This window comes from Gavia stellata, chromosome 16 (assembly GCF_030936135.1).
Source record: "Gavia stellata isolate bGavSte3 chromosome 16, bGavSte3.hap2, whole genome shotgun sequence".
Lineage (NCBI taxonomy): Eukaryota > Metazoa > Chordata > Aves > Gaviiformes > Gaviidae > Gavia > Gavia stellata.
In genome coordinates, this window is record NC_082609.1 from 9,057,211 (window position 1) to 9,084,790 (window position 27,580).

Here is a 27,580-nt window from a genome sequence, read left to right on the forward strand (position 1 = left end):
TTTGTGGGGGCAAGATAGAAAAATTTCCCTGCAAGTTGGTGTTCTGCGCATTTTTCCACCTCTGGAAATGCTGCAGTACTTCTTTGGAGAGCTGAGACAGCGCACCAGTCATTTCAACACCTGGGGAATAACTAACTCCTGTTCAAACGCCTTAGGATGTGGCATAAAAAATACAATTGCTAGCAGTAAATTACAAAGTTTATTAAGATAGTCTCCAAGGGTCATTCAAACATGCCGAATCACAGGCAGCATTGGTACCCCTTAAGTAATCTGCATTTTTGAGTTATACTTGCAGCATTCTTGTGGCTTAATTTTTCTCTTGATTATATAAAAGCAATAAGAACTGTATTTGCTGATTTTTTTCTTTCTTTTTTTTTTTTTTTTTGGCAATTTGAAGTTAGGCAGCATTCCATGTTATTTCTGCTCTCTTCTGTTCCTCACAGTATAAGTTGTATTCAAGGAAGAGCATTAGTAAAAATGGAGAAAACCAAATTCAGTTCTGTAACACGGTATTAGTAAGAAGGCAGACGCCAGAAACACCTATGAATAATGCATAAAGCACCTTCTCAAAGAAGCTTCTTTATGCAAAGAGTTTTAAAGGTGACATGGCAGAATTTGCACAAAGATTTTAAATTTTCACAGTTGAAGCTTTGGCCTTTGGTTTACACCCATTGATATTTTGAGGGCTCATAAGCTTCTCTCAATGCAGCATGAAGCAGGCCCTTTTTATTCTCCATGGCATCATGGCATCTACAGATGATGTAGGAGCTCTTCACAGGGAAAAAATGCTGTTTTCTTCTTCAGCACCACTGAAAACTTTTTCAAGGTCTTCCACTGGTCCAAGGCTGTAGTGAGAAGCATAGATCACTGTGGATGGGGCAAAGGCACACGCTGCTCCAGAGCATCCTTTCTTATTTGCAATGTTGGCAAATTCCCATTGAAACGGAGACCAGAAGCTACTGAGTCCACTGATTTCAATGGTGCAATGCCTACTTTTTACACCAGAGAGGTATTTAGCTTACTTGCATTATTCTAACAGATAGGAAAGGGCTGTGCAGATCTTATAATGACAGCTGTAGGGTAATCACCGCGGGATTTGGAAAAGAATGCCTCCTTGGTTGCCAAGCCTTATCTCCTAGGTGGGGTGTGCAGTGGGGGCCATCTACCATTGAAAAATTATTGGTCTTTGGCAAAGGGATGATATTTCACTGGACTACCCTGTGGTTTGTCTAGAGGAAATCCTCTTTTCAAGATAAGCTGGAAGACATGAACTTATCGGTTACACCTGCACAAGGTGATTCGTCATATATATTTCATATCTGCCTCAAAATGATCACCTCAGTGATCACCTCAGATATTTCAGTGTGACCCAAGGAGTGTGTGAGAGGGTGCAGTGGCCCCATGAGAGCTGCAAGAGTTATCCAGAGGTGGAAAGCTTGCTTTGCCACACTGCTGAAGTGTGCCCTTCACGGGGCCCATTCTTTGTGTATTGGCATGAATTACCACTCCATGGAGGACTGTCCTTAAATCCCTGATCCCCTTCTGGGCAATCATTTTGCCAGTTGATCGACATAACCATTTATGCCTTCATTTCTTTAAAATAACCCCGTCAGGGTCATGCCCTGGTATTTGATCAAAGAATAAAGCAGATTAGGTATTTTCTTAAGCTGAGGTCACTACATAACACTAAGTACCAGTTCTCCAGTGCTCTGGATGTCTGTTCATTGCTACATAGAAGCAGTATCCAGGAACCACTGTTTGATTTTCTGGGGTGAAGTTATCTGAATCTTGCTTGTAATACAACTTTGGTAGTCAGCACCACAAGCCAATACTACACCCATTACAATCAGTAATACCAGCCAATACCTTCCTGCCTCTAAGAAAAATTACATTGGAACTTTTAATAGGAAATTACAAAATGGATTACCTTTTTATTATAAACTTCTTTGTGTGTTTACCTAGAAGCAAAATAATATTAATGTCACAATGGCAAAAACAAATCCGTAATTCTAATGAATCCATCAAATGAGTTCAGAACCAAAGATAGCAAGTTGCTAAATTTCTGTGGGCTAAGCAGGAAAGAAAGTATCTCATCCTGATTTAAGTTACACCAATGTCTGTCAGGAGCAATTCCAGGAAACTACGGGACCACTTTACTATAAAGCAAGAGCCAACAAGATGAGCCAGACCTGCAACAAGTGAGTGAACATGTTCTTTGCACAGGCTTCCTCCTGCTGCATCCCCACCAACTCATGCTCCCTGGTCTCCTCGTGGCGACACAGCCCTGGAGTAAGGACAGCAACCCCCACAAAATGAAGAGAGTACTGTCACAAGGGCCATGGCAGGTTTACCAAAAGATTGACCAGAGATGCAGAAGGACATCTGCACTAGGCCAGCATCAGAAACATTAATCAATTATGCGCTTAGGGATACTTACGTTTCCAAAACAATGAAAGCATCAATGTGAAAAGAATGGACACCGCTATGAGACAGGCAATGAGAATGGCATAGCTGGGAAACTGGAAGGGAGAAGAAAAATACTGAAAAGGCTTTAGAAGCGCGTTCACTTCAGACCTATCCCCGCAGGAGGGGGTTGCCCTAGTAGCTAAGAGCTCTGAAATATCTGCACTGGGCTGGAGTTTGCAATGCTTTTCTGAGCTTGCCTGTACAAAGTATGGAGAAGATACATCAGGTTGATCGTGATAAACAACGTGAATTACCTGTTAAGTATTTAATAAATCTTCTTCTGAAGCATTTGAGCCTAGATTCATCCCACTTAACATAAACTTCTTAACAAGGTGTCTAAAGCAGGAGCTTAGTCACCCTCATTCTTCTTTTCATTAGAGACGGGGAAGTGTAACAAACCTCCTAAGTTGCCTTTTGCCTCATCATACCCCAAGGATGCTACCTCTGCCTCTCTTACAGGGGTGTCAGAGGGATGAGGTTTTTCTGAAGTGTCCAAGCCAGATGGGATGGTCACAGGCTTTGGCTCCATCCACTGGGAAGTTGAATAGGTGGTTCCTGAGCTTCTAAACAAAAGTTCAAGCTACTGTTTGCAAACACTGTCCCTTTAGTATGAATACACTGAAAATCACCAGCATGTCCTGCTGTCCTGGCTTCCAATTAAACACTCTTGAAACTTAGAGGAAGTTTTACCTTATCTCCATTATCATCGTGTTTCTCAGTGTCGCTGTCTGAACTTGCTGAAATCCCTGAAAATAATAGAGATTGAAATTATTACTGGCACAGCCACCTGAAGGAGTGAAGGCCACTGTGGTTGTCACTGCTTTAGTCAAGGAGTAATGAACTCTCAGGGAATGAGGAGGGCAAAATCTGGCCCTGCATAGGAAAAATAAAGCACCTTGCAAGCAAAAGGGAACATTCTGTTTCTGACACAAATGGTGTATCAGGCAGTCATTGGGAAATGTCAGTCTTTATCAAGGAAAGAGGAGGCTTCCCAGGGATAGCCCATGAAGCAAGACAGTAGAAACTTGTCTGCTGTGAAGGAGTTTTCACTTCTGTAAGCATGACAAGATGTCATAGAGAGCAGAGGTAGTGAACAAGGTACAAGTCTAAGTGGGGGAGCTGCCTCAGTTTAATGATGGTCAGACTTATGTGTGATTGCAGTTTCTGAAAGCTGCATTAGTACTAAAAACCACAGGAAACATCTTTACGTTCAGATAACTTACCACAGATTTAAGAAAGCTCTATGAAGACAATGCTTTTTTTTTTTTTTCTATCTAGGGATATTAAGAATAATTCAGTTCTAGTTTTCTAAGCTTTGGAAATAGGGATGAACTAAATAAATGCTCAAGAACTCTTGAAGCATGCTGCTGCTATCCTATGATCCTACTCTCTTACTTTTGCTAGTGAATTTAAAGTCACAGAAAGTTAATCCAGGCTTGGGCCTTGGCTCATCATGACCTCATACTACAAAGTACTGAAGTATTTAAGTATTTGGAGTACTTGGTCTGTCACAGGAAGCACCCAATATTTAGCAGCATCTAAAAACAGAGGAGTCACTCAGCTTAGTGAATCAAAATCTCATCCTATGACAGGAAAGTTCCTATGCCTTAGGTCATGCCCTAATGTATAGAAGGACTGTGATGAGTAGTGCTTTCAAAGGTTTGACAGGAGAGGAACGATGAAGCCTCCATCTGAGCAAAATGTACCAGGGACAGATGAGTCATTTGTCGAGGCATGTATATGTAACACGCTTGTGGTGCCCAAGACCGCAGCCAAAGGAAACTTTATATGCATGAGACACCCAGAATGTCACATGGTGATGGGGGTGATCAGATGGTCACATATAATCCCATTAGAAAAAAAAATGCTTTCTTTTCTTTTTTTTTTTTAAACTTTTCAGAGTATGTTATTCGGTGAATAACCTAATCCCCCCAAATTTCTCAGTTCCGATCAGCTCTCTATGAGAGCTGAGTTGATTTGTCTCCATGTACCAAATAATGCGCTTGCATTTTATCAAAGACGTGGACAGGGCACAAGTAGCTCATATGCATGCAACTGTAGCTAGAAATTTGCACTGGAGTAGAAAAGAGATTATGGCTAATAAGCACTACAGCTAAACAAATATAGGTAATAAAAACCTAGCAAGTGCTAAAAATCCCAGGGATACGTGAACATTGCATTTTGCCATACACCTGTTTTATGACACCCCTCTTTCCCTCTGAGAAGAGAAGAGAAGAGAAGAGAAGAGAAGAGAAGAGAAGAGAAGAGAAGAGAAGAGAAGAGAAGAGAAGAGAACTGTAGTTCACCAGAATTACCCCCAAATACATGTCTCACTCTGACATGCATGTCCCACAAGTCAAAATTAAACTTTCTGGCAGCAGCCTGGCTGATGGGAGCAACTATTGCTGCTTACTTTCCATACCTGAGGGAGCAAGGGTTCTCTTCAGGGTCTGAAGCATGGTTGGTGCTGGCGGGGTTGTTGCTGGGGGAAAGCAGGCAAAGACAGAAGAGAAACTACATCAGAGCCTGATCAGCAGGAACCAACCACCCCAGCTAATTCACCCTCTCTGACAAGAATTGTGCTTGGAGATGGAGGGCTCTTTCAACCATGGGTTTTTCTCCCAGCCACTGTGCTAACATCAGTACAGAGTTTCCGCAACTAATTAGCCTTCCCCTACATTACGATAAGGCTGAAGTTGGTCCATTTAATGCATTATTTCACAGAGTAAAAGGAGACTGAGTCAAGAACTTAACTTGGCTTATGGCTCTTACTAGACAGTGCTCAATTATGCTGCAGCATTTTCACACATTATGACAGTTTGGCTCTCGGAAATAGCATGACACAAGTTTTTGCATGGGTGGGAGTGTACGTGACTCACATAAGCATGGTATGTTTTCTGCTGTTACTGCTTTTGTGGTGGCTCTTTCTAGCCCACAGTCACAACTTAAGTTGCCCCCAGTATCCCAGAAGTAAGACCCTTTGCAAAACTTCCTATTTACAATGGCAGAATATAGGCATTATCCAGAACTGTATCAGAACGATGACAAGTGAGACAGGGGTGAGAAACCCTCACAAACGCTCAAGAGACCAGTTTAGTTTCTTCTGTGAGCCCTTTCCAGGGGCATTAAGGAACAGTTTCCTAAACTCTATTTCTGCTGTAAGTCTGTAAGTCTAGCAAAAGAAGACCTGCAAATATCTAAACACTGTGTTTTGAAGAATGAAGAGATTCTTGGCACTAGCTGAAACTAAAAGGACTCTCTTAACAGCCAAATATGACATGTCATCCTTGAATTTTAACTTTCCTTTTTTTAAGTCCTCATTTGAGGGCATCTAGTGGGCCAACCTGAATAACTTGAGCCATTCTACTTTTATACTTGACTGAGAGACGTAAAGCGCAAACTTCATGTAAGTTTGTTCATTTCTCAGATATGGTATAATTTTGTATACCAGTTCCTTTTCTCCTGAAGGAATGACTGATAGTTGTGGTAATTGCCTGCTGCTTTCCGTCATGACCAAGGACACATGTTGGGCACTGGAGAGATGAGCCTGCAGCCACATCTGGCTGAATATATTCAGTGAGGTTCAAAGCTCACAACACTCAGGGAGGATTTAAAATGGAAAGCTCAATGAACTCACAGTGATGACAAATCGGATATCTGAGAATTCAGCTTGGATGGTGACAAAGACCAATTCTTAACTTCTCTCAGACCTGACATACCCAACAGTAGTGAGTGACTTAAAATCTACTTCCTTTGGAGGCTTAAAAACATGTTTTTCTCAGCTGTTGTTACATCCTGATGTCAAACAATTTCTGTGTGGACCTCAGATACCTCTTACTTCCAGATGCAATGAATAGCTATCAGTACATTTTTGGTACACTCTTAATAGTCAATACTTTTGTTTATGACAACTTCATTTCTTTGAATATGTAACTTCTGACCTTGCAACATTATCCTACTCACCTGCAGTTGGCACGTCTTCCACCATGAGAGAAGTGTGAGCACTTTTAGTTCCCTCTGCAGTCGGAAGTGTACTTGGGAATTCGGTAGTCACTGAAACAAAGTAAAAAGTAATACTTATAAAGATCACTGATTAGGAGGGTCTTCATATGGCATTCAAAATTGCTTGCACAGTTCTGCATCTGCAACTAAGAGGTGAAAATCTGCACCTCGTGTTTCATGTCTGCAGCTCATCCTACCCAGATAACTGATGTACTTTACTAGCATGGCCAGTAGTTAGATGTTTTAACTGTTCAGCTGTGGATGTAATTAATTGTTGCCAAGTTTAACTGGGGCACATTGTTATGGCTGGAAGACAAGAGATGATACAGAAAAGCTGTCCTCAGAGGTTCAGTTCAGAAAGAACTTCAAGTGATAGAAGAACCCCAAAATGTACAAAAAACAGTCTTGTGTGCAGACATCAGTCTGTGGAAAAGAAGTCACTGATGTGGATAAAGTAGCAACTTAGGAATGGTTACGATGATAATAGGTCACTTTTTGATCAACTAGATATTAATAAAAACAGCAGCTTTCATATGGGATAACAATGTAAGTACTCAATTTTAAGCATGCTTTGAATTCTCACTGACTTTATTGCTCAAATAGAACATGCTCTAAACTAACCTTTTCAGCAGACCATTTCAATTGTCTTTCCCAAATCAAGAAAAAAATTAGTGCATAGTTGAGTGAATCTCTCTTACTCCATCCCAGGTGCAGGACTTTGCATTTATTTCTGTTGCATTTCATAAGGTTTCTGTCACATTATTTCTCCAGCCTGTTAAAACTCCTTTGAACACAAGCCTGACCCCCTGCTATCTTGGCCATTCACCCTGGTTTGGCATCATCCACAACATTTGACCTGTGTTTCCTTAAACCTACTAAGACATACCTATACGTATCTCAGAGAAAACTTCCCAGATACAAATATAAGTGTCTGGAAAGTCTCTATGATGCCAGAGTCAGGCTAACACAGACCGTCTCTGCTACACAGAAAACAGAAAAGATTGGTGCTGATTACCCTTTGCACCTCCAGGAAGAGGGACAGACTCTGCTGAGCAGAACACGTTGTCGTCTTCAGTCCTCATGTCAGCTGCTTGGAAACCAGTTGAAAAATCTGGGAGAGCACTGGTTGTCACCATAGTTGCTGGAAAAGCCTCATTTGCTGTCACAGAAAATGTTGGGGAAGCAGTAGACTCCAGTGTGATTACTGCTGGAGACTTGGTGGTTGCAGTTGTTGCTGCAGGGACGGTGGTTGTCAGGAGGACAGGAGTCTCTGCTGTTGTTTGATGATCAGAGGTCGCTTGGGGAGCAAAAGTTGTTTTTCTAAAACGTTTGGGAGAAACGGGAGCCTTTCTTGTGGTGGTTGTCATCACTGGAGGGGCTGCATGCAAAAAACATAGCCAAGAGAAAAGCTAGATCAGAGCATTCACAACTGATCCTGAGGAAAGCCAACGCAGAAATGAATGAAAATTATCTAACTGCTAAAATACTGAGAATGAAGGTGGGAGAGTCGCTATTTTTAAAAGTTGTTTAATTAGCAGAAAACATGCCCCAGCCAGAGCAATCCCCACATTTACAGATTTGCTTTTTTTTTTTTTTTTGGTAGGTCTCAAACACCCCCTCCTTGACCCTCTTACAGAAATGGAAGGGCCAGAACCTTGCATGGTAGAAGCCAAAAACTTGCAAACTTTGTAATTTTGCTTTTCAATGTCCTCATAAAAATAAAATAAATAAAATAGCTTGATTTTTCAGCTACAAGCTTCTTGCTAATCTTTTCAAGCAGTCCTTTTTTATGAGCTCTGTTGCCCTCAAACTCAGGGATAGACATGGGATTGCAGCGTTTTTCCTCCGCTCTCCTGTTATAGCGCTTACAACAGGCATACAAGGGTGCTGTGTACATAGCACCAATTGCACTCCTGAACACCCGGTGAAAGTCAGAAAAAAAATTGTCTTTCTGCAGTGTGGAGGGTGGGTAACATCTTTTTTTCTGTGCTTTGCAATGCTTTTCAGCCTCTTTTCAAGTTTGTAAGACCCTTACTTTATCCTGCAGCTCAGCAAAATAATAGGAAGAGGAAAAAGTTCTTCAAGACTCTGAGACAAAATTTCTAAACACAGAGGTCTCCTTATGACATGAACCAAACAAAAGCCTTTTTGGTGTTGGGGTGAACACCAAATGAAAAAATGAATTTCATTCCAAGGGTCTTCAAATGATAAATCCCTTTTTTAATTCCATCATCTTTTAAAATATCAACTATAGCTACACAATGAGAAATTAAATATTTAATTTGAAAGGCAAAAAAAAGGATGAAAGTTACTATTTTCTCATCAAAAGTGGTCATTGAATGTGATTCAAATCGGCAACTGGTTGCAGACCTCCACTGAAAACCACATAATTTAGGAAAAACACTTTTTGCCAACACAAAAAAGTAAACAAATAAAAAAAGCACCCACAAACTCCAATTTTAAACTCCTGTCCAGGAGGTTTCTCCCTGCTGGCTGTATCACGAAGGTCCCCAAACTCACCTCTGACCACCTCCAGCCGCATGTTCTGTTTGATGTCGTTGAACCAACCTGGGATCTCTATGCGGCAGCAGTATGTACCTGCATCTTCTGCCTTCACTTCGCCAATCGTGAGAGACACATCTCCATAGGAAATATAGCCCCGGAGACTGTATCTCTGAGATTTTCTGAACGTCACCCTATTCCCAGTGGTGTGCAAAATTTTGTTATTGCACTTTGAATTTGGGCATGGGCCTCTGCCCCAGCACATATCGGAGATGTCCTTATGTCGTGCCACCTGGTAGAAGCAAGGCAACTGAACAGCTTGCCCTATTACTCCTCTAACAACAGCTTCGGATGCAGTGTGCACTGTCAAGGAAGAACAAGGAAAGATGAGTGTTGGCACTCCCCGATGTGTGACTCTACCTGTGCAACACAAAAAGGCAGGAAAAGAAACACTCCTGCCTGCAGGCAGGCCACAGTTACCGATCCCCCAAGCCTTCCCCTGCAGCCTGTGGCAGCTAATGGCCTGGGGCACTACGGGCAACAGCCAGGAGCTTACAGACGTTGGCTTGCTGCTGGAGGGCTCCATGCTCTGGCCCCAGCCAGCTGCTGGAGAGCTGCTCACAAAATACATTGCTCACATCAAACATGTGGTGAGTGAAGCTGAGGTCTGTCGCTGGCAGCCCAAGCACAGACTAGACCTGTGCAAATGGAATTTGGGAACTCTGCTCCCATGCCATTTCCTCTCCTAAGAGACTGTTTGAAAGTTGTTCGGAAACCAGGTGTGAAATACATCTGGTTTTCTCAGTCCACCATCATCTCCTTCAAAAAGGAAATGCTGTCATAGTTGCTTTGCACTGACAATCTCAACAGCAGGGTCCAAAATACCTATTAATGTGTGAAATTAGGGCCTAATGAAGCTGGCAGAGCAGTGGGATCTATCTATGGGAACCTGTTCTCGGAAAGTGCACTGCTTTTTCTGTTTCTGAGCAAGCCCTGCCAACTATCCCACTTACCTTGCAGAGCACTGTGTACATAGAAGCTTTAGCAGCTAGCATTATACTGATATTAAAAAGAGCAGATGCATGCTTTCCTTGTGCTCTTACTCTTAATGACCAACTTTACTTGGTGTTTACAGCCAATACCCACCTTAGCATCTGGTTTGAATCTTTGCTACGTATTGCTCCCTCTTAATTGTCTATGCAGTTCCCAGATTGCCCTAAAAGGGGTTTCTTCTTCATGAGAGGCACTATACAAAAAAGGTTCCTGTACAGGAACAAATCTTTTCTGGTTTACATTCATCTAGTCTGTGTTGGTCCTCCTGCCTTGTTGCCTTTTTCCCCCATGTTATCATTTACATATGGTGGAGCAGGAACTGAGGGACCTGGGGACCATCCAGATCTGCTCCTCAGCTACAGCAAAAGGATCATCCTGCAGATCTGATGTCTCATGGCCAGCTTGTTTACCCCACAGAGGACTTAGAGCAGTTGCTGCTATTATCACCAGCTTTGGCCCTGGTTTGCCAAACATTTCTATTTTGCCAGCTGTTTGAATGCCTTTTCTTTTTGGCATGTCTCCCAGATAGCAAACAGATGCTTCCAACTGTGTCCATGTCTCTTTTGTTTTGTCTTTAATGGACTATTCCCAAGGTGAGGATTTAGTCTGTGGCAGGTTGCCTCATGACTTGTTATTGGGATGACATTTCAGCTTCATTATTGCTTATCCCATTGGCAAGATAAGCCAACTCGTGCAGGTTTCCACAGCTCCAAATGCTAAAAGAGTAGAGGCAGACAAAACAACATGCAATATGGTGTGAAGCACAGAAGCTTTTGCAGTGAAATGAAGGTAGGATGTGCCAAAAAATGAATTCCTGAATACAGGATAAGGCTTTGCAAGATGGCTGCTTGTTTGGTCCTTGGAAAGGGTAGGTTCATTTGCCTTGTTACAGCAAAACGAACAGAGAAAACAGCCTCTTTCTGTCACGACAAAACAAAACAGTTCATCCAGTTGACCTTGAAAGTATCCCTAGGGGAGCAGGGGTTTAGTCACTGAGCGGGTTAGCACATATTTTCAAGTCACGCCAACAAAGATGTGTGCAAAACCAAGACCAGCTTGAACTGTTCCTGGAGTTAAAGTCACTGCTGCTTGAGGAGAAATGGGCTCATCTTCTGCTCTTATTCCATCCCAGTCCTGCACATCACAAAAGCAGCTTCATTAAGCAACCCTTTAACAAAGGAAAATTTGCCTGCTCTTCTCTTCGAAAGAAGCAGAGCCCTGAACTTATTAAATAAATAAATAAATAGAAAGAAGAAGCGGGAAGGCACAAGGCACCAGAGTGTCTCCAGTGCAGTTTCCCACCAGTATTGGTGCTAGAAAGTTACAGATTTTGCAGTTTCAAATCCTCTTTTAATTTATGTGAATCTAAGGTTGCTAACATCTGCCTCCATTGCAGGTTGGTACCACAACAGCCTTGATTCAATAGTATGAACCTCTGCAAGGACTAAATAACTTCCTTCTCAGCTGCAGCCTCTTCCACAGACACATTTTCCAAAAGTAGTAAATAGGACTGAATGAACATGTCTCTGAAATTAAGAGGTTCCTGAGACTCTTATACTGTGACACCTTAGTCTTACTGTGAGAGGAATCCTACCCTTGCCCATGGCAGCGACCCTCCTAGGCATCCAGATTTGACCCAAGGCACCCTGAGCATCAGCTATGCCTGGGTAGTCCCACTGAAGTCAGTGAGGTTTGCCACTCTAAGTCCTTAATCCAAGTGAAAGAGAAATGGACTCCAGATGTTTAATATATCTTCCAAAATAGAAAGGGGTATTCATAATCGTTCAGCTCATACAGATATACACAGATTTATATATAGTCTCTCTTGAACCAGCCCTCAGTGACTGTTGATATTAAGCAGTAACTGTTGTAGTTGTCTTCTCTCCCATAGACTGGTCATTAGATGGACAAAGACATACATCCTCCAGCCAAGACAGCTGGTTGAAAAAGAATTTTTTTTCCTTGATCTATTTCTGGAATAATTTTCCTTCTTTGTAGAAGATATTTGGCATCTTTTCCCTATCAACTCTATTTTTTTATTTCTTCTTGTAGCTTCTGTACTGATGAAATTGCAGAGAAAATTACTGATAAACAGAAAAGAAACATTTAACTGCTCACTCTGCTGGTTTCCTGAGTCTCAAGACTGCCCATTCTCAGGATTGAGCTGAGTTAAAGAGAAGGTAACAAAAAGCCATTCTCACCATTCAGTAGCTTTGCATATAAGAAAGTTTTTGAAAGTAAAACCAAATGGAGATGAGTACCTCCGATTTATTTTGAGGCTGAAGATATGGCAAGGGAAGAGCCCTCCTGTTCTTCCAAGACTGGCAAAAGACAAAAAATATTATGGAATTCCCTGGGCTACAGCAAAGTGTCAGCGAAGCTCCACTTGTGCAGCAGACACCGTGGAGGTTGTGTTACCTTGTCTCAAAGGGCATGGATCACCTCTTGCCCCTCAGTGTATCCCACCGCTGACCAAACTTTTTGACTACTTTTCAGATCAATTTAAGAAGATTGTAGTTGCTGTAGATGTTATATGTAATATTTCATCCTGGCAGAGGTTAGCCAATTAGTATTTAGTCATCTGAGACAGAATTTCCTGAAATGCCTAAGTGGTTTAAAAGCACAACTCCCATTAGGCGCTCATGACCCACTGAAAGTGGGTGAACTCACATTCCCGAGCCACCTCAGGCCATTTGGAAACTGCATTGTTGATACCTAAATGCGCATCCAGAAATGTAGCCGATACCAACCACGCTTGCAAGACCCAGCCTCCCAAGTTACTCTTTTTTTCTTAGCATTCAGGTTTTAGATGGGTGAACTGAACACTTGGGAGTAAAAGGAGAGGAATCTCCAGCTGCACTTTCCCATACTCAGTTCATAGCATCAGACAGCCCTCAGATTTTCAGAAAATCCTTTCTTTATCATGTATATACATTCATTACTCTGTCAATATTTCAATTCCCTAGCTTGGGCTGTGTCAGCACTGTAGCATGGTGGAGAGACAGATGAAGAAGCAAAGCCAGCAGTACACATTTAACAGTAGTAAAGAAACTAGATAATCTGGGGGAACGGGGGAACTAAAAAGCCTATACACAGAGGAAACCACAAACGTCTTTAAAAAAAAATAAAAATAAATTCTCAATCAGTATTAACTCAGTAAGTTAAGAAAACTTTTGTTTTCATAAAACAAGTGTCACTGGTTTTAATTTTACAAAATTTTTGTTTTCTGAGCAAGCACACAAAAAACAGGTGAAGACTCACCTATAAAGATCTGTATCATAATCCAGTGAAACAGCACAAAATAGGACATTTTAGCTGATGGAGACTCCGGGTCAGCAAGTGGAAGGAGAGAAAACTAGATCTTATACTTTCCAGAGATGCTGAGTGAGCCCCACTGAAGTTTCGTTTCTCCGTTTCCAGATTTTATGTACCGCAACTACTTCTTTCTTACATTTCCAGACAGAAGCTGGTCAAAAGAGGTGATTCTCCTGCTCTATTCAGCAATGGTGCGGCCTCACTTTGAGTATTGTGTGCAGTTCTGGGCCCCACAATTTAAGAAGGATGTTAAGGTCCTTGAATGTGTCCAGAGGAGGCCAAGAAACTGGTGACAGGGCTGGAAGGCATGTCCTGTGAGAAGTGGCTAAGGACTTTGGATTTGTCTAGTTTGGAGAAAAGGAGCCTGAGGGACAATCTCATTGATCTCTACAGCTTCCTGAGGAGGGGACGTGGAGAGGGAGGTGCTGAGCTCTTCTCCCTGGTATCCAGCGATAGGATGTGTGGGAATAGGTCAAAGCTGCACCAGAGGAGCTTTAGACCGGACATTAGGAAGCATTTCTTTACCGAGAGAGTGGTCAAACACTGGAACAGGCTTCCTAGAGAGGTAGTCGATGCCCCAAGACTGTCAGTGTTTAAGAGCCATTTGGACAATGCCCTTAATAACATGCTTTAAGTTTTGGTCAGCCCAGTGGTCAGGCAGTTGGACTAGATCATCATTGTAGGTCTCTTCCAACTAACTATTCCATCCTATCCCATTCTATCCTATCCCATTCTATCCTATCCCATTCTACTTCCTCTTCCAAGACACTCAGCACAGTAGTACCATCAGAGATTTCAATATACTATTTGTTTTGCCTTTCCATGGAACTCTTAAGGCCCATTACCGTTCTGTGGTGCTGAGCAGCAAGAACAAGCTCTGTGCTCTTACGCTCCTAAATATTTGGCTTAGTCTCCACCTCTGACTTTGTCTTCGCTTACAGTTTCTTAATCCCTTCATTTCCCCTGATTCTGCCTTCTGCTTGAAGACCCCGCCCTTTCTTTCACCAGCTTCATATTTTCTATTTGCAAAGACAGCCTTGGAGACACTCTCACAAATGTTTTTCTTGCCAAAACATTGTTTCCTCCAAAAAAATGTTTTTTTTCCCAAAGATCTGCAACACCAACTCCAAGAAATACTTTTTAATCTTCCTGACTTTTTACTCTTTCTGGTCAACTGGTAAAGAATTTCTGTGGAAATTCTTCTCTGGAAAAGATGAGTAATAAAGTAAAAGTAATTCAGGGTATTAAGGTCAGGAATGAAGAATTGCAGGCAGGCAAAATTCTGCACAAATAAATGTAGAATGGTGCAAATGGGAGAAGGAATTCCAAGTTCAAATGATAAAATGATGGGCTTTAACCAGACATTGCCCCCTTAGAGAGGAGATTTTGGGCTTACCATAAGTAGTCAAGCCCATGAAAATATCAACCCTCTGCTTGGTAGCATTAAAAAAGGCAACAAAATTTTAGCAGTTATTAGTAAAGCAATAGAAAACAAAGCAGAAGACAGCATTACACCACTGTGCAAATCTGCCTTGGATCCTATGTATAGTTCTAGTCCCCTCAAAGCATATGTTAGATCCAGAAAGGGTTCCAGGCAAGGCAAAAAGAATGGTGGAAAGTATGGAAGAGTTTCCACAGGAGGATTAGATGGGTAGTCCAAGTCAGCCAGGAAAAGAGATAACCTAAGGGGCACCATGAGCAGGTCTACAAAATCTTGAGTAGCACAGGAAGGTTGGAGAGGGATTAGCTGTTCAGTATCCCCCCAACACAGCATCAGAGGATGACTCTTGTGGTTGCAGACCTCTTGGGCTCAGTAGCAGATTGGAGTAGGAGGCTACCTCTCATTAGCATCCTCATCCATCACACCACCACTACGTTACAGTGGCAAGAAGTAGATCCCCAATAGACTGGGCTCCAGCAAAGCCAGGATGCCTGTTTTCTTTCACCAGTATGAAGCCAACTGATGCTGCTGTAGCCAACTTAATGGTAGACTCAAGCAGCGTGAAGCTCGGAGAACTATTCTGAGTTTATTCTGAATCAAAGCGATGCTGCAATGCTGCTCTGTAACTTCACATGCTTCAGTGCAGCATAAACAGCAACCAGTGGGGATAGACACAACACACAGCAGTGTCTTATTGTCAACATTATAAGGCAGGTTAGCCAGCAATCAGTAAAATACCTAATTTGCTACATTCTACCAGGCACAGTACATACAATGCCAAGTACACACAGCCCCAGCTATTCTGTGAATGGAACTAATGAAACCTGATGTGTCCAATATCCTGGAGACTTTTTCCCTGCAATGATCCCAGTTTCTTCTTTGTCTCCCATCGCTCACCATTAAGCAGTGACTGCGAGTCCATGGCCAGCTGATGCCAGCGCAGGGAGCAGTTGAATCCCACCTGGGGATCTTTATTCAGCTACCAATTTCCATGAAGCTTATCAAAACAGAATTGGTCAGTATGTTGCAGGTGACTGGGGAAGGAAGAGGATGAATGCAGCATCATGTCAGCTTTGTTTCTTTAGAAAGACTGAGCTAAATGCAGCAGAGTGAATTGAAAAAGGCCACCCAAAATTCAAGTGTGCTGGGAAGAACCAGAAAAATGTGGCTTGCTTTCTGCTTCTGTACTGCTATCTAGTGGCTTCCTGCAGGCAGAAAAGGAAAGGCAGAGGGTTGTCCAAAAAAATCAGTTTGCAGCTCCTTAGTTAGTCTTATCACGCTCAATGTGCTGCCAGTTTGTGTGCAGCTGGAGAATCTCTTAATGGGTGAACGGGCTCCAAGTGCCAGCTGCGCATCTCTGGGGCTCATTTTGAAATGCCTGTTCCAAGATCCAAGAGTGGAAGTAATGAAAAAGTACAGGGAGCTTCTGCCTGCATATATTTGTATGTATTATACTGCATATCCAAGGCGAAGTTCTTGCTCCGCACAACATTTGCAGAGTCTGTTTAACTGAGATTTAATTGAGACTTTAATTGAGATTTTGGTTATCAGATATTCTAGGACTTTATTTTGCATTAAAACTTTCTGATATAAGAATTACTCTGAATTAGTCTGCAATATTAGGAAAAAAAATCCTTATGGGCAAGCAGTTTTCATGATTAGCAGTCTTCAAGGACAGTCCTCAAACTCCTTAAGAGCATGAGTGGTTGGAATCAGCTTATTCTGGAAACCCCACACTTGTCTAACTGATCCCAGAGATTTTTTTGGTAAAAGTTGCAGAAAGCAGAAACTGCTGAAGAAGTTTTCTGAGATCTAGTTCAGAGACCAGATCAGATTTCCTCCAGGGCTGGTCATGGGCGAGAGCCCACAGCAGCGACATGTTCAGCCAGGCAGAAGGAAAGCAATGTCTGCAGTGGGGTCAGTAATTTTAGTTTAGTAATTGTTACGAATAGTCAAATACAAAAATACAGTCTAACACTAGCAAGTCCTTTCTAGTTTCGGTACCTTCTTACACAAGGCAACACGTGACATGAAGACAGAAAATGGCAGAGCTGGTTTCTCCCACCGCCTTTCCTGGCCTAAGGATCAGTAATCACCTAATACCTGCGCTCCCGCACTGAGCTCTTTAATCAACCACAAATTCACTGCCACATTTTCAACCTCTTAGGCTCGCTGCAACGGACAGCCCGAAGACAACACACAGCACGAGTGAAAATACAAAGCACAGAAGGGTCACCTATCCCAACTCGCTTTACCTTTCTTCCTTCCTCAACAGGATAAGACTTTCCCTCCTTTGTGCATCTTTGCAAGCACACTCACCTGCAATATCCCACTGTAGCCAGGCTCTCCAGGACTCCTGGGGGAAAACGCTCCCCTCCCAGCCTGCTCAAGCCCTCCCACCTCTACCAGCTGGGGGAAGGATGGGTAACTGCTCCACTGACCCCAGCTCCCCTTAAAGCACAACCAGACCGTGGCCCCGAGTGTCTCAGCTGCTAACATAAATAACTACTGATTTTATTATTGCTCCTTTACGCCTCATTGGATATTACAGCTTTGTTCTTTGCAGGACTCCCTTGAAAATGATGAACTCAATGACAGAAGGTTTGCGGTAAGCCTGTGAGTCTTCCCCATGGCAGTAACGTGTGATTTAGGTATTCCACATTGCTGCTTGGGTTGAGCTTCGGGGCAAAACTTGTACTGACCAATATTTGGTAAAAGTTGGTCTCTCTCCTGCCTGTACCACTTTTCTGCTCTTTCAGGAAGTCCCCAGCCTCTGTTTAAAAATGCGTTCTTAAAAATGATCAGGGAAATTTATTCTTCCACTTGAAGCTGATTTGGGTGTGTTGTGTCTATCGCTCAACAATGCATAAAGAGTTGATTCATACTCATGGGGCTGCCTCCATTTATTTAAGTAAACCAAAGTTTAGCATTGCAGAGGTTAAAAGCCAAGAGCCATGTCTAACTGTGGAGCAATGGAGGAAAGGTGCTAGGCACAGATACTCCCCATTTATGAGCTAAAAGCCATCAGACAAATCCAGCATAAGATATTAGAGTTATTTGGTATCTAGAGGGGTGTAAGGGCAGGGCAAACTTTCAGCCAATATTTTGTGCAATGTCCATGATTTCTCCACAAGCTAGAAAAGTAAGGATTTAATTAACTTTACAAAGTCGTTTTTTTCTGTTCAGTTGTTTTAGAGGCTTGGAAATGAGACTTTCCACCCTGAGGACTTCTCAGGGCATAGGTGTGCCCAAGAAAAAAGCTACAGAGATGTATTTTTTGGTGATGTATTTTGCAGAGGAAAATGCACTTAGTCATAGCTCTCTAAAAACAAGCTGTGAATATTCTGCACATGGAAGTACCGATCTTGTAGGCTCTGAGGACATGCCATGAGGGGGTGAGCATCAATAACTCCTCCAGATTTAACTGTGGGTGGACAGGAATTAGTACATTGCATTATCAAACTGTTAACCAGGACTGGGTATACCTGACCTCAGTGAAAATTCAACTAAATGTATATTGAAATACTAATACTACCAAGTTTTTCCATGTGTCATCTTTATCACGGCAGCTATGAGATTGCTTCTGCCCTCTGATGGCATGGACTCTTTGGTAGCTAGCAGATAAAATACTCAGTGAAGACAAACTTTTAAAAAACGTCTGCGGTTTTCCTTTTGCGATGGAGTAGCCATTCTGGCACTTCCTCTTTTTTCCAAAAAGGAAGAGAGAATTTGAAGCAGATAATAAATATAATGGTAACTTTCTTTAGGGTTTGATAAGTGGATTCTGGAAATTTCCATTCAAGTCAGTAGGGTTTCTGTTTCTGGAACAGGCTGATAAAGTTTTTAATTAGAAGTGTAGCTTTTATTTGTTTTATTAGAATGATGTGAATAATGCTTCAGTAGTCCGGTCACATTTAGCTGCTGAGCAGAGGGAGCAGCTAACATTTTGTGAACCATTTAATGTCCCAACGATGACGAAGGCAAGCACGCATACAGTCCTTAGTGTATTATATAAATGTTTTCCTCTGTGTGGATCTCATCTTCCAGAGCACTATGGTTCCCTGCACGTTCTGGTCTCCAATATGCAACAAAACTGCACAGAAAAGTAAAAACCATGCTGTTAAACAAAAAACAGACAATAGAAACATGGAAGATCAGATAGCTAAATCAACCAGCTCACTGGAAAAATGTAAAATATGCAAAAATACTTATTTAAACATGACTGATAATGAATCATTTTTCCACTTATGAGACAACTCACGCTTGAAAGTTGCATACTCCCTAATGCAATGAACTGACAGTTATACTCATTTTTGCTTACTAACTAATGATAAATAGCAGGATTTATTAATTTCTTTTTGCAATGTTTCCTATTAACTTGAGATTAAAAAAGAAAGTCAAAGTATGCGGTGGAGTGGTCAGCATATGACAACATTTTCTTTCTGCAACGTAGTTTGTTGTATTAGCTAAAGCAGAAACAGAATACTTACTTTGCAAAGTCACCCGTCTTCTTCGTATTGTATAAATATTCTAAAGACCATCCAGAATGAAAATAAAGAAAAAAAGAAACAAATAATTTTCTTTAAATCATCAGAAGCAAGTAAAGTAGCAGGTTAAAAAAAAAAAAAGCCAAGTGTAAGAAACTAAATAAGGGAACATTAAGCAGATATTTTCAGTATAGGAAATCCCCATTATTTCCATGTGATCTAATTCAGATGGCTTGATTTGACCAAAAGCCTTTATGGAAAAAGCCTGGCACATAAAAAAAAAAATATTGCACCTAGTTATATGAAACCAGTGCCCCTCCCACTGGGAAAGACTGGGACAACATGACAACTGAGGAATGGGTAGGAACAAATGAGTGGGGCAGGGGAGGTGGGCTTGTATCACGCAACGCCTCACCAGACCGTGGGTCAACTGGTTGCTAAGGAGTCTGAGACCACATTGGCACCTTGCTGTTCTGTGCCCCAGAGGCTAAGGGGGAGACTGAGCAAGCAACCGCAGCACAGGGCACAGAGTGACGCCATCCAGAGACCTTAGCTCACTTCCCTGAAGCAGAAGACACGTGCAATCTGCCACAGCCATGATTAGACATACCTACCCAATCCCTGAATAACCACCTGTGAAAAGTACTTACGTCTAGTGAGGAACAGAGCCAAAATAAGGATGGCTAGAAGTACCGCACATAAACCAACCCCAATGTATAGCCCATTTTCTGAATACTGCTGCTTGGGAAGCGATACAGATGCATTCTGTCAAACACAAAACAAATAAGCATTAGTGGCACTGAGAGCAAGAAGCCCATACAGTACCCAAAGGCCATTTGTGTGTTTTGCAGCCCTGCAGTAAAAGTACACTTGAGAGCAAGAGCCTAATTTGAGGTACAGGACTAGTTTCTAGCAGAATCACTGCAACAGTTGTGTGAACCATGCTGTTAAACGCACTATTTTTTGAGATTGTCAAAGGACCTGAAGTTATGACAAATCCCATATGTCATAACACTATTTGGTGAATATTTTATTTTTTATGATTAAAATATCTCCTGGTGTCACACCCTCCCACCTTTCTGTCAGCTTATTCAGTAGTTATTCAAGGCTTTATATGGGTAAGTAAATACGCCTTCTCCTTGCATTGGTCTTTATTTAGGCAAAACTTCTTTCTGAAGCCAGATGTTAGATATCTAACCTCTCCTTAGGAACTCAGGCCTGGAAAGACACTGAAGCACAGTTTGGTCCCTGATTTACAATCTACACATGCAGCAGTATGAACGCCCACAGCACACACTGCCTTGCAGTAGGTCCAGTCCCAGCAGACCTTCCCAAAGGCTAGCTTGGCTGCCTTGTCTTCCTGATAAAATTTGGGCAATGTTACTGCCTGTCACCCTGCAATATGTGCTGGAGGACTCGGCAGGACAGACACAGAGCTGCCTGTTTGAACCCCATTGCCCAGGGAATGCAGGTCCATTGCTATGCTGTCAGGTGGTCCAATTTCAACTCTTCCCCTGCCATACCTGCAGGTTTGAGTTTACATCCGAGCAGTCTGAGGTGCCTGAGCAGGGACCAGAGGCCTGAAAGGCAATATAGATGTTGCTAAAGCTCTTCCTGCATTAGTAGGAAGTACTTTATGCATACAAAGCAGTTTTTTCCCCCCTCTTTAATAATGAGCACATAAGCATTCTTCCATAAGCACTAAACGTGCAGGCTACAAAAAAAAATATTCTTTTGCAATCAAACTAAAGCAGTACAAGTGAACTGTAGGGATGACCCAATAACCTCTCTGTCTATCCACTGTGTCTAGGTATGCTATAGCACAAAAGAGACGCTTACAGTCTGAGGAGCTTCCGAAGCAGAAACCAACGGCCACGCTCTTGTGATGGTAAAGGATGATTCGCTGGTGCTCCCATGAGCTGAGCAAAGGCAAGACAAACACATCACTTGCACAGAGAACCATTCTGCCTTGACAGACAGGAATTTGTACTGCTGATTTGGGACCACCGAACTTGAGTATCTGTCTATCAGCAGTCTCGGCTCTGCATACCATAAAAAGGTTGGTGCCTTCAGAGGACAGCACAAAACTCTGAATATTGGAGGCTCTGCTGTCCTTTTCAGAGCTTTGAATTCCTGCCAGGAAACACTTAGCTCTTGCTGTTATCTCAACACAGGGCCTAGAAGGAAGGAGTTACCAAGGTAGGCATCTGTTTCTGGAGCCAAGAAGAGGCAGTGGATGCCTAAAGCAAAGGGGTTATCTGATGAAAACTGATTAAGGTTAGCTCAGGGCCTTGAAAGAGCAAGTGGTGCACAGTTAGAGAAAGCGAGTGATACTTTTAAAGTCCCAGACAGCTATACAGTAAACAGACTGACCAAAGTGTGATATGTTTGCATAAGGACCTGCAGCATATTTTGAGGTAATTTCCCAGAGCAAAGTTGTTCGCAATATTTAAAATTCAGAGCTACAAACTTATGTCTTCCATATCATCTGTCTCAGTTTCTCCATGTGTTGTCAGATGACATACAACCCACCTGAAAACAAAATCTCCTGTTCACATTATGACCACCTCAGCTGATTCCTTTGATGTTTTAAATTGTTACCCTTATGCCAGAAGCTTTATTTTGAAGAGAACAGGATCATCTGCTTCACTGTTCTCTTCCACTGGAGATGCTGGAGTATTCCTACATCAGAGGCACATGGCCACCTGCCTTTTCCAGTCTCCCTCTGTGTGAACATGCACATATTAACTTGTATTCTGAAAACATAAAAAACTGTTCCACCAGCAACTAAGGAAGATGTCACAGGGTTAAGAAAACCCGTGAGTTCTAAGATTGGAAGCCATGTTTTTTGCAACTAGAACAGAAACAGTCTGAGAAAGTTTTCACTTCTTCTTCCAAAAAGGAAATGCAACTGTTGTAACATTTTAGAGTTTCTTAGCTGGAAACATCTGAGATGGAGGGAGAAACACAAATGGCATCCCTGAATTTTCTTTCAAAATCCAGAGAATAAGCTACCATTACACTATGAGCTCTCTCTTGTGTCCTGGAAATTAAAGTTGTCTTTTTCAGACTGAAAAAGATGCAGCTGAGTGGGTATATGATAGAAGTCTATAAACTTGTCAGTGGAATGGAGAAACCAAGTGAGAAATAGATGTTCTCGGTCTCTTCTACCACAATGAGGGGCCTCGCCTTATTCAATATGCATAGGCTACAGAGGATGTGGGCAGCCTCTGGAGACACACATTTTACCAGGGTAGAAGAATACTTTGGCACTGTATCACAAAATTACTGTCCTGTTTCGACGATCCTCCTTAATCATCTGCTGTTGACTGTTACTGAGATAGGATCCTAAATTAGATGCACTTTTGAGCTATCCCAATGAAAGAGCTGTATGTCATAAAGCAACAAATAAATTGATTAAATAGTGGACACACCCAACTCCTAAAAGTTTGTGGTTTACTGTTAATGGGACGCATTTCCAGAAGGCGAGGTGAGATTTTATACCACAAAGAAAATAACATACCAAAAGAACAGCCACAAGACAAACAATGCTTGCAGCACCAATAGAACATCTATTTGAGCATAACACCTGGAAGCAAACTTCCTCCCACGTATACATGTTCCTTCTGTTGGACTCTCTGTATGGTATCAGGCAGAATTTAAATCCAAATTCTGATCTCTGGTTCTATGGTAACGTTTAGTAAATTTTAACTAAGATATTTCCATCACCTATCATTTTGTTTTCCCTCCTAAAATCCCCATTTGCAATATAGCTTATACATGCTATTGAGATTAATACTTGGATAAAAGTTACCTGAGGTCTGTTCAGAGGTGTAAGTGTGAGGACTTGCAGTAGAGATCCTAGCTGATGTTAAAAAAAAAAACCAAAACGATCATACATTATAATTAACCTTAGTGTGCATTTATGTAGTGAAAAAGTGTTTCTATAATAAACATTTGCTAGCACCAGCTACACAAGTACATCTGTCAGCCACTTGTTCCATATATTACTAGGTTTTTTCCAAAAAAAAAAAGAAAAACTAAAAATCAAAGGAGGAGTTGATAAAATAAATTGTCTATGCTAATTTTCTGTCCCTGGGCTTTACTCTGAAATCAAGTAGGGAAAATGAAGCACTGTTTTCCATGAAAAGGGTATAAGGATAGGGCTTCAGATGAATTAAGTACCCTATGCTGCCCTTTCTCTTAAATTCTTCAAATAGTGCTTCTAAGAAAGCTCAGTGGTGCTGTGTACCATGAAACAAAGCACCATGTCCTTTTTTCAGTTGCAGTGACTGCGCTGGGATTACAGCAATGCCAAAGACAGCTTAATTTAAACAGCACTAACAGCAGATCTGCAAAGTCCTAAAGATCAGCCTATGGATGATTATAGAAATAATTTCCACCACAATCTTTGAAATCCAGACTCAACAGCAGATTTGTCACAATAGTATGACACGAGAGAGCACTTCTGCACTCACCTTTCTCTATCACAACCTTGTGATTACTTGTCTGATCATTGAACCACCCTGAGATCTCCACGCGGCAGCAGTATATCCCACTGTCTGCTTCCTCGGCGTTCACGATCGTGAGGGACACGTCGCCCATCAGCAGGTTCCCTTTCAATATATACCTGCTGTTGTACTGCTCTGTCACCTTCCATCCATCTGTCCAGATAATGGTCTGATAACATTTTGAAACAGGGCAGCTGCCACGACCCCAGCACATTGATGTGATGTCTTGTGTCCTCTTAACACTGTAAGAGCAGGGCACAGTGATATTCTCACCCACCCTTCCTTTCACAAGTGATCCCGATACTGTGGGGCCTGTGGGAAAAAAGACAAACGTAGTTGTTGAGCACAGTGTACGCAAGTGGAAGCTTCTCACACATCTTACATGACCCAATACCTCCCATCTCACAAATGCCACCAGGCATTGCTGGATTGGGTTTTCCACGAATAGATGCGAATCCCAGCAGGACTGATGCAGTGAGGGATAATGATTGGGCCAGTGATGTGTTCAGAATGTGTCTCTAGCCAGAGACAGAAGAAACACACTGTCTGCAGCCTCTGCAGGTAGGCAAAGAGGTGAAGAGAGAGCAGAGTTTGGATCTGCACAACTCAGTGGCTTCTTTTTAGCCATGTCCAGTCTGTTAGCTCTTCATTTTTTTCCTTAGTTCAGATTTAATCCAAGCCACACGTGGGGGAACAGTAAGACATTGACTTTCATTCAGACCATTGTGGGAAACTCCTCCTCCCTTTCAATGAAAAGCCACTAAACGGCAGGTTTCATCAGAACAATCACTGCTGAACGCATTTCCTTTTTTCTTGCCTCATGACAGATTTTGCCTATTCCTACCAGAAGAGATTTTTCAGAGCTTTTCTGAGAAATGTTATACCCTCTTTTTTCACTACCTTATTTTCTTCCCTCATTCTTACACAGTTTCTAACTTGTTTGGTTCCCATTAAAAATCATTTTTCATGTTTCCAGAAGGCTGTCATGCTATTCAAGTCGAAACAGTGAGACCTAGCAGCCAGTAGCCCATTCATCACAGTGAGATAGTTCCTTTTGCTGTATTTAGACCACTCCAGTCAATATTCCCTTTAGGAGGGTTTTAATAAAAGCTGTGTTAAGTGCCAGCCAAAACCATTTCTGCTCTGGTGATCCAGTCACAGCCATCCTGTAACCACCTTCTTCTAACAGGTTACGCAGTGGGGCTCCTGAGGTGCACATTCTATCTGTTTGTACTTCAGAGAAAACTGTTTGCCATATACCTACCACTACACATTTCTTATCAAATTCAGTAACATGGGATCACCTGTGTAAATATTTCAATCTATCTGTATTAACGTTTCAGGGATAGAATTCTCCGCAGCAAGTACAGGCAACAAATTATCTCTATTAAAAGACTAGCCCAGTCTATAATTAGGAAGGGAGCTCCCCGAGGCAGGTCCGCCAACATGCACCGGTGGATCCCAAGCACTGCATGGCTTGATTGCAGTTGTCCCTTGTTAAAAAAGCTGTTCTCCCCAGCTCAGCTTAGTCATTTTCCTAACCTAAGCTATTATAGTTAAAAATAAGTCTGCATTCAGAGACTTTGCCACAATAGCATACTAGAAACTAATCTCTGAAAATAACGTGTTTTTTTAAATACAAAAAAAAGCAAGCTCTAAATGAATCTCATCATAAAAGGCTGTATAAAAAGAACTAGAGGAAATAATATCTGTAATATCCCTTTTCTTTCTACTGAACATATTCTGCCACCAAATTTTTAATGTTTATCTGCCTATACCAGTACCACTCTGCAACCTGTTGTTTTCAGTGCTGTTGCCTTTAACAATATTTTCCTGGGAGGACTGCTTTCTCAAAATAAAAAAAGGGAGAAATTATCAATTTGTCCCAATAAAATTTCGTATTGGCTAAAAAACACCAGAAGCCACAGTCGACCTTTTCCCTGTCTTCCTAAGCATTCACCTTCACAAAGCCTGATGAAGTGAAATATCCTTGTTTTACATCTTTTCTGAAATGATTTAAAGGTCTCTGCTCATATCAGATCATTATTATCTAAAAAAAACCTGAAGATCATTCACTAATAAGACTAGCAGACAGCCCAAGAAGCAACATCTTTAAAACCCTCATACCCTCAACATGATTTCGTTTTAAAAAGGAGATAAAGCCATCAGAAGACTATTGAGCCACTGGGATAAAGTTCTATTCCTAACACAAACCTGCAGTTTCTGTGCCATGTGGCCACTCTTCCTCTTGTAACAAAATCTCTCTCTTTGCAACCCTCAGAAACACTGATGCATGTTCCCTCCATCCACCTCCACCTATTCGTTTAGGACCACTTTGTTACCTGTAAACAGGATCAAAAGAATCCAGCAGAAGTAAGATGACATTGTGGCTGAAGACAAGGAACAAGACTCCTGTTCACCCTTCGGGCACCTACATTCAAGAAAACTTATCTTCTTCATAAACTTCTGGTTTTACTTCTTAGCACACCATCCCCAGACCCAGCGGAGCATGCCCTTTAGCCTAGTCTGGATTGCCTTTCCTGTGGTTAGACTGTTCGTCTCAAGCAGCACAGCCAAGTGCTGCTGCCGGTAGTGTATGCAGCTGAACTCTTGCTGGCTGTGGTTTGACTAGAAGGCTAGAATACTTAGCAGCACTTCAGAAATCTACTTCTCATTTTTTCCAGATCCGCTTGATTACAGCAGATGAAACCGTTGTCAGCACCACCGAGCTGACACAACTATCAGTAATCCATTGCCCTATACACACCTTTTTTTTGCCATAGTAGACAGAATTTGGACGAGAGGTTACACAGGATATGTAACAGACTGTAGTAAACAGAAAGGACTTGGCAAAATAACAGATTCCTAGGAAGAATTACTCAAGCATTTAATTCTAAGTTTCTGGTTCTAACACTTGGAAGCAGCTCAGAGCATCTTTAGGCAAATGCTATTTTCTTTGTAGGCTATAATTTGGTAGTATTGGAAAGCTGCCTTGATGGTACACAGTTGTAGCCTAACAGAGTTGCAGCCTTTCATCATCTGACTCTTAAAAATTCTGTATGGATCTAGGCTTTTGCAATATAAAATAACACACACAGAATATGGAGGTCACTTGAGAAGTGGTGCGGAAACCGTGTCATCCCAGGCTCAAGGCTTCTTTTGACAAAATGTTGCTGAAATACAGCTTTTGAGAAATGGTATTCATTGGCCACTCTCCCTGTCCCTGGATTACCTAACTCATCTTGAGGACATCTTGTCTTTTTGTATTGTTTGGACTAGAACTGCAGCTGTGATCAAGCGTATTTGATCTAGGGCCAACAAATGTTTTTTGCTGAAGTAACTAATCTAGCTTACACTGTTTCATACAGACAAAATTAAGTTGTAGGGAGTTATTTTTTACCAATAACTGAAACAGCAGAAAGGCTTCCAAAAACATACCCAAAAACATACATTAGGCTAGAATCAGAACCAACAGAGGTGTCTGACAGTTTCTATAAGTGAAAAGGAGGAAAAACAAGGGATTAAAGTAGCTGAGAAACAGACAAACAATAGCAATATACTTGTAGGAGAGAACCGAGGGAAAGAGGGATAAAGGGGGGATTTTTGCTTGTAGTGGCTGGAAGCAGGACTCGTAAGAAAATGCTTCCTCTTAGTTCCTCTTGTTTCTGGGGAAACAGGAAGCTGCAGAGAGCTGCTACAGGAACAATTCTGATCAGTAACAGCAGGATCCTGAATCTGCTCTGCACAGACGGAAAAGGCAGGGCAACTTGGCTCTGGCAGAAGGCAGGTGAGCGCATTCACCA

General features: G+C 41.9%; 2 protein-coding genes across 2 annotated transcripts; both read right to left on the minus strand.

The window, feature by feature from the left end:
• Nucleotides 1–772: 772 nt before the first annotated feature.
• Nucleotides 773–13,333, minus strand: LOC104259074 (T cell immunoglobulin and mucin domain containing 4). The gene is made up of 9 exons (XM_059825409.1): nucleotides 13,285–13,333; nucleotides 8,989–9,333; nucleotides 7,493–7,846; nucleotides 6,430–6,519; nucleotides 4,880–4,948; nucleotides 3,157–3,212; nucleotides 2,438–2,519; nucleotides 1,928–1,958; nucleotides 773–845 (listed from the first exon to the last, which is right to left on the minus strand). The coding sequence occupies exons 1-9, from the start codon at nucleotides 13,331–13,333 to the stop codon at nucleotides 773–775; spliced, it is 1,149 nt and encodes a 382-aa protein (XP_059681392.1).
• Nucleotides 13,334–18,772: 5,439 nt separating this feature from the next.
• Nucleotides 18,773–26,172, minus strand: LOC104259072 (hepatitis A virus cellular receptor 1 homolog). Its single transcript, XM_009814366.2, has 8 exons — nucleotides 26,120–26,172; nucleotides 23,745–24,089; nucleotides 23,081–23,131; nucleotides 21,106–21,185; nucleotides 20,790–20,846; nucleotides 19,917–20,031; nucleotides 19,270–19,309; nucleotides 18,773–18,872 (listed from the first exon to the last, which is right to left on the minus strand). The coding sequence occupies exons 1-8, from the start codon at nucleotides 26,160–26,162 to the stop codon at nucleotides 18,779–18,781; spliced, it is 825 nt and encodes a 274-aa protein (XP_009812668.2). The 5' UTR covers nucleotides 26,163–26,172; the 3' UTR covers nucleotides 18,773–18,778.
• Nucleotides 26,173–27,580: the final 1,408 nt, after the last annotated feature.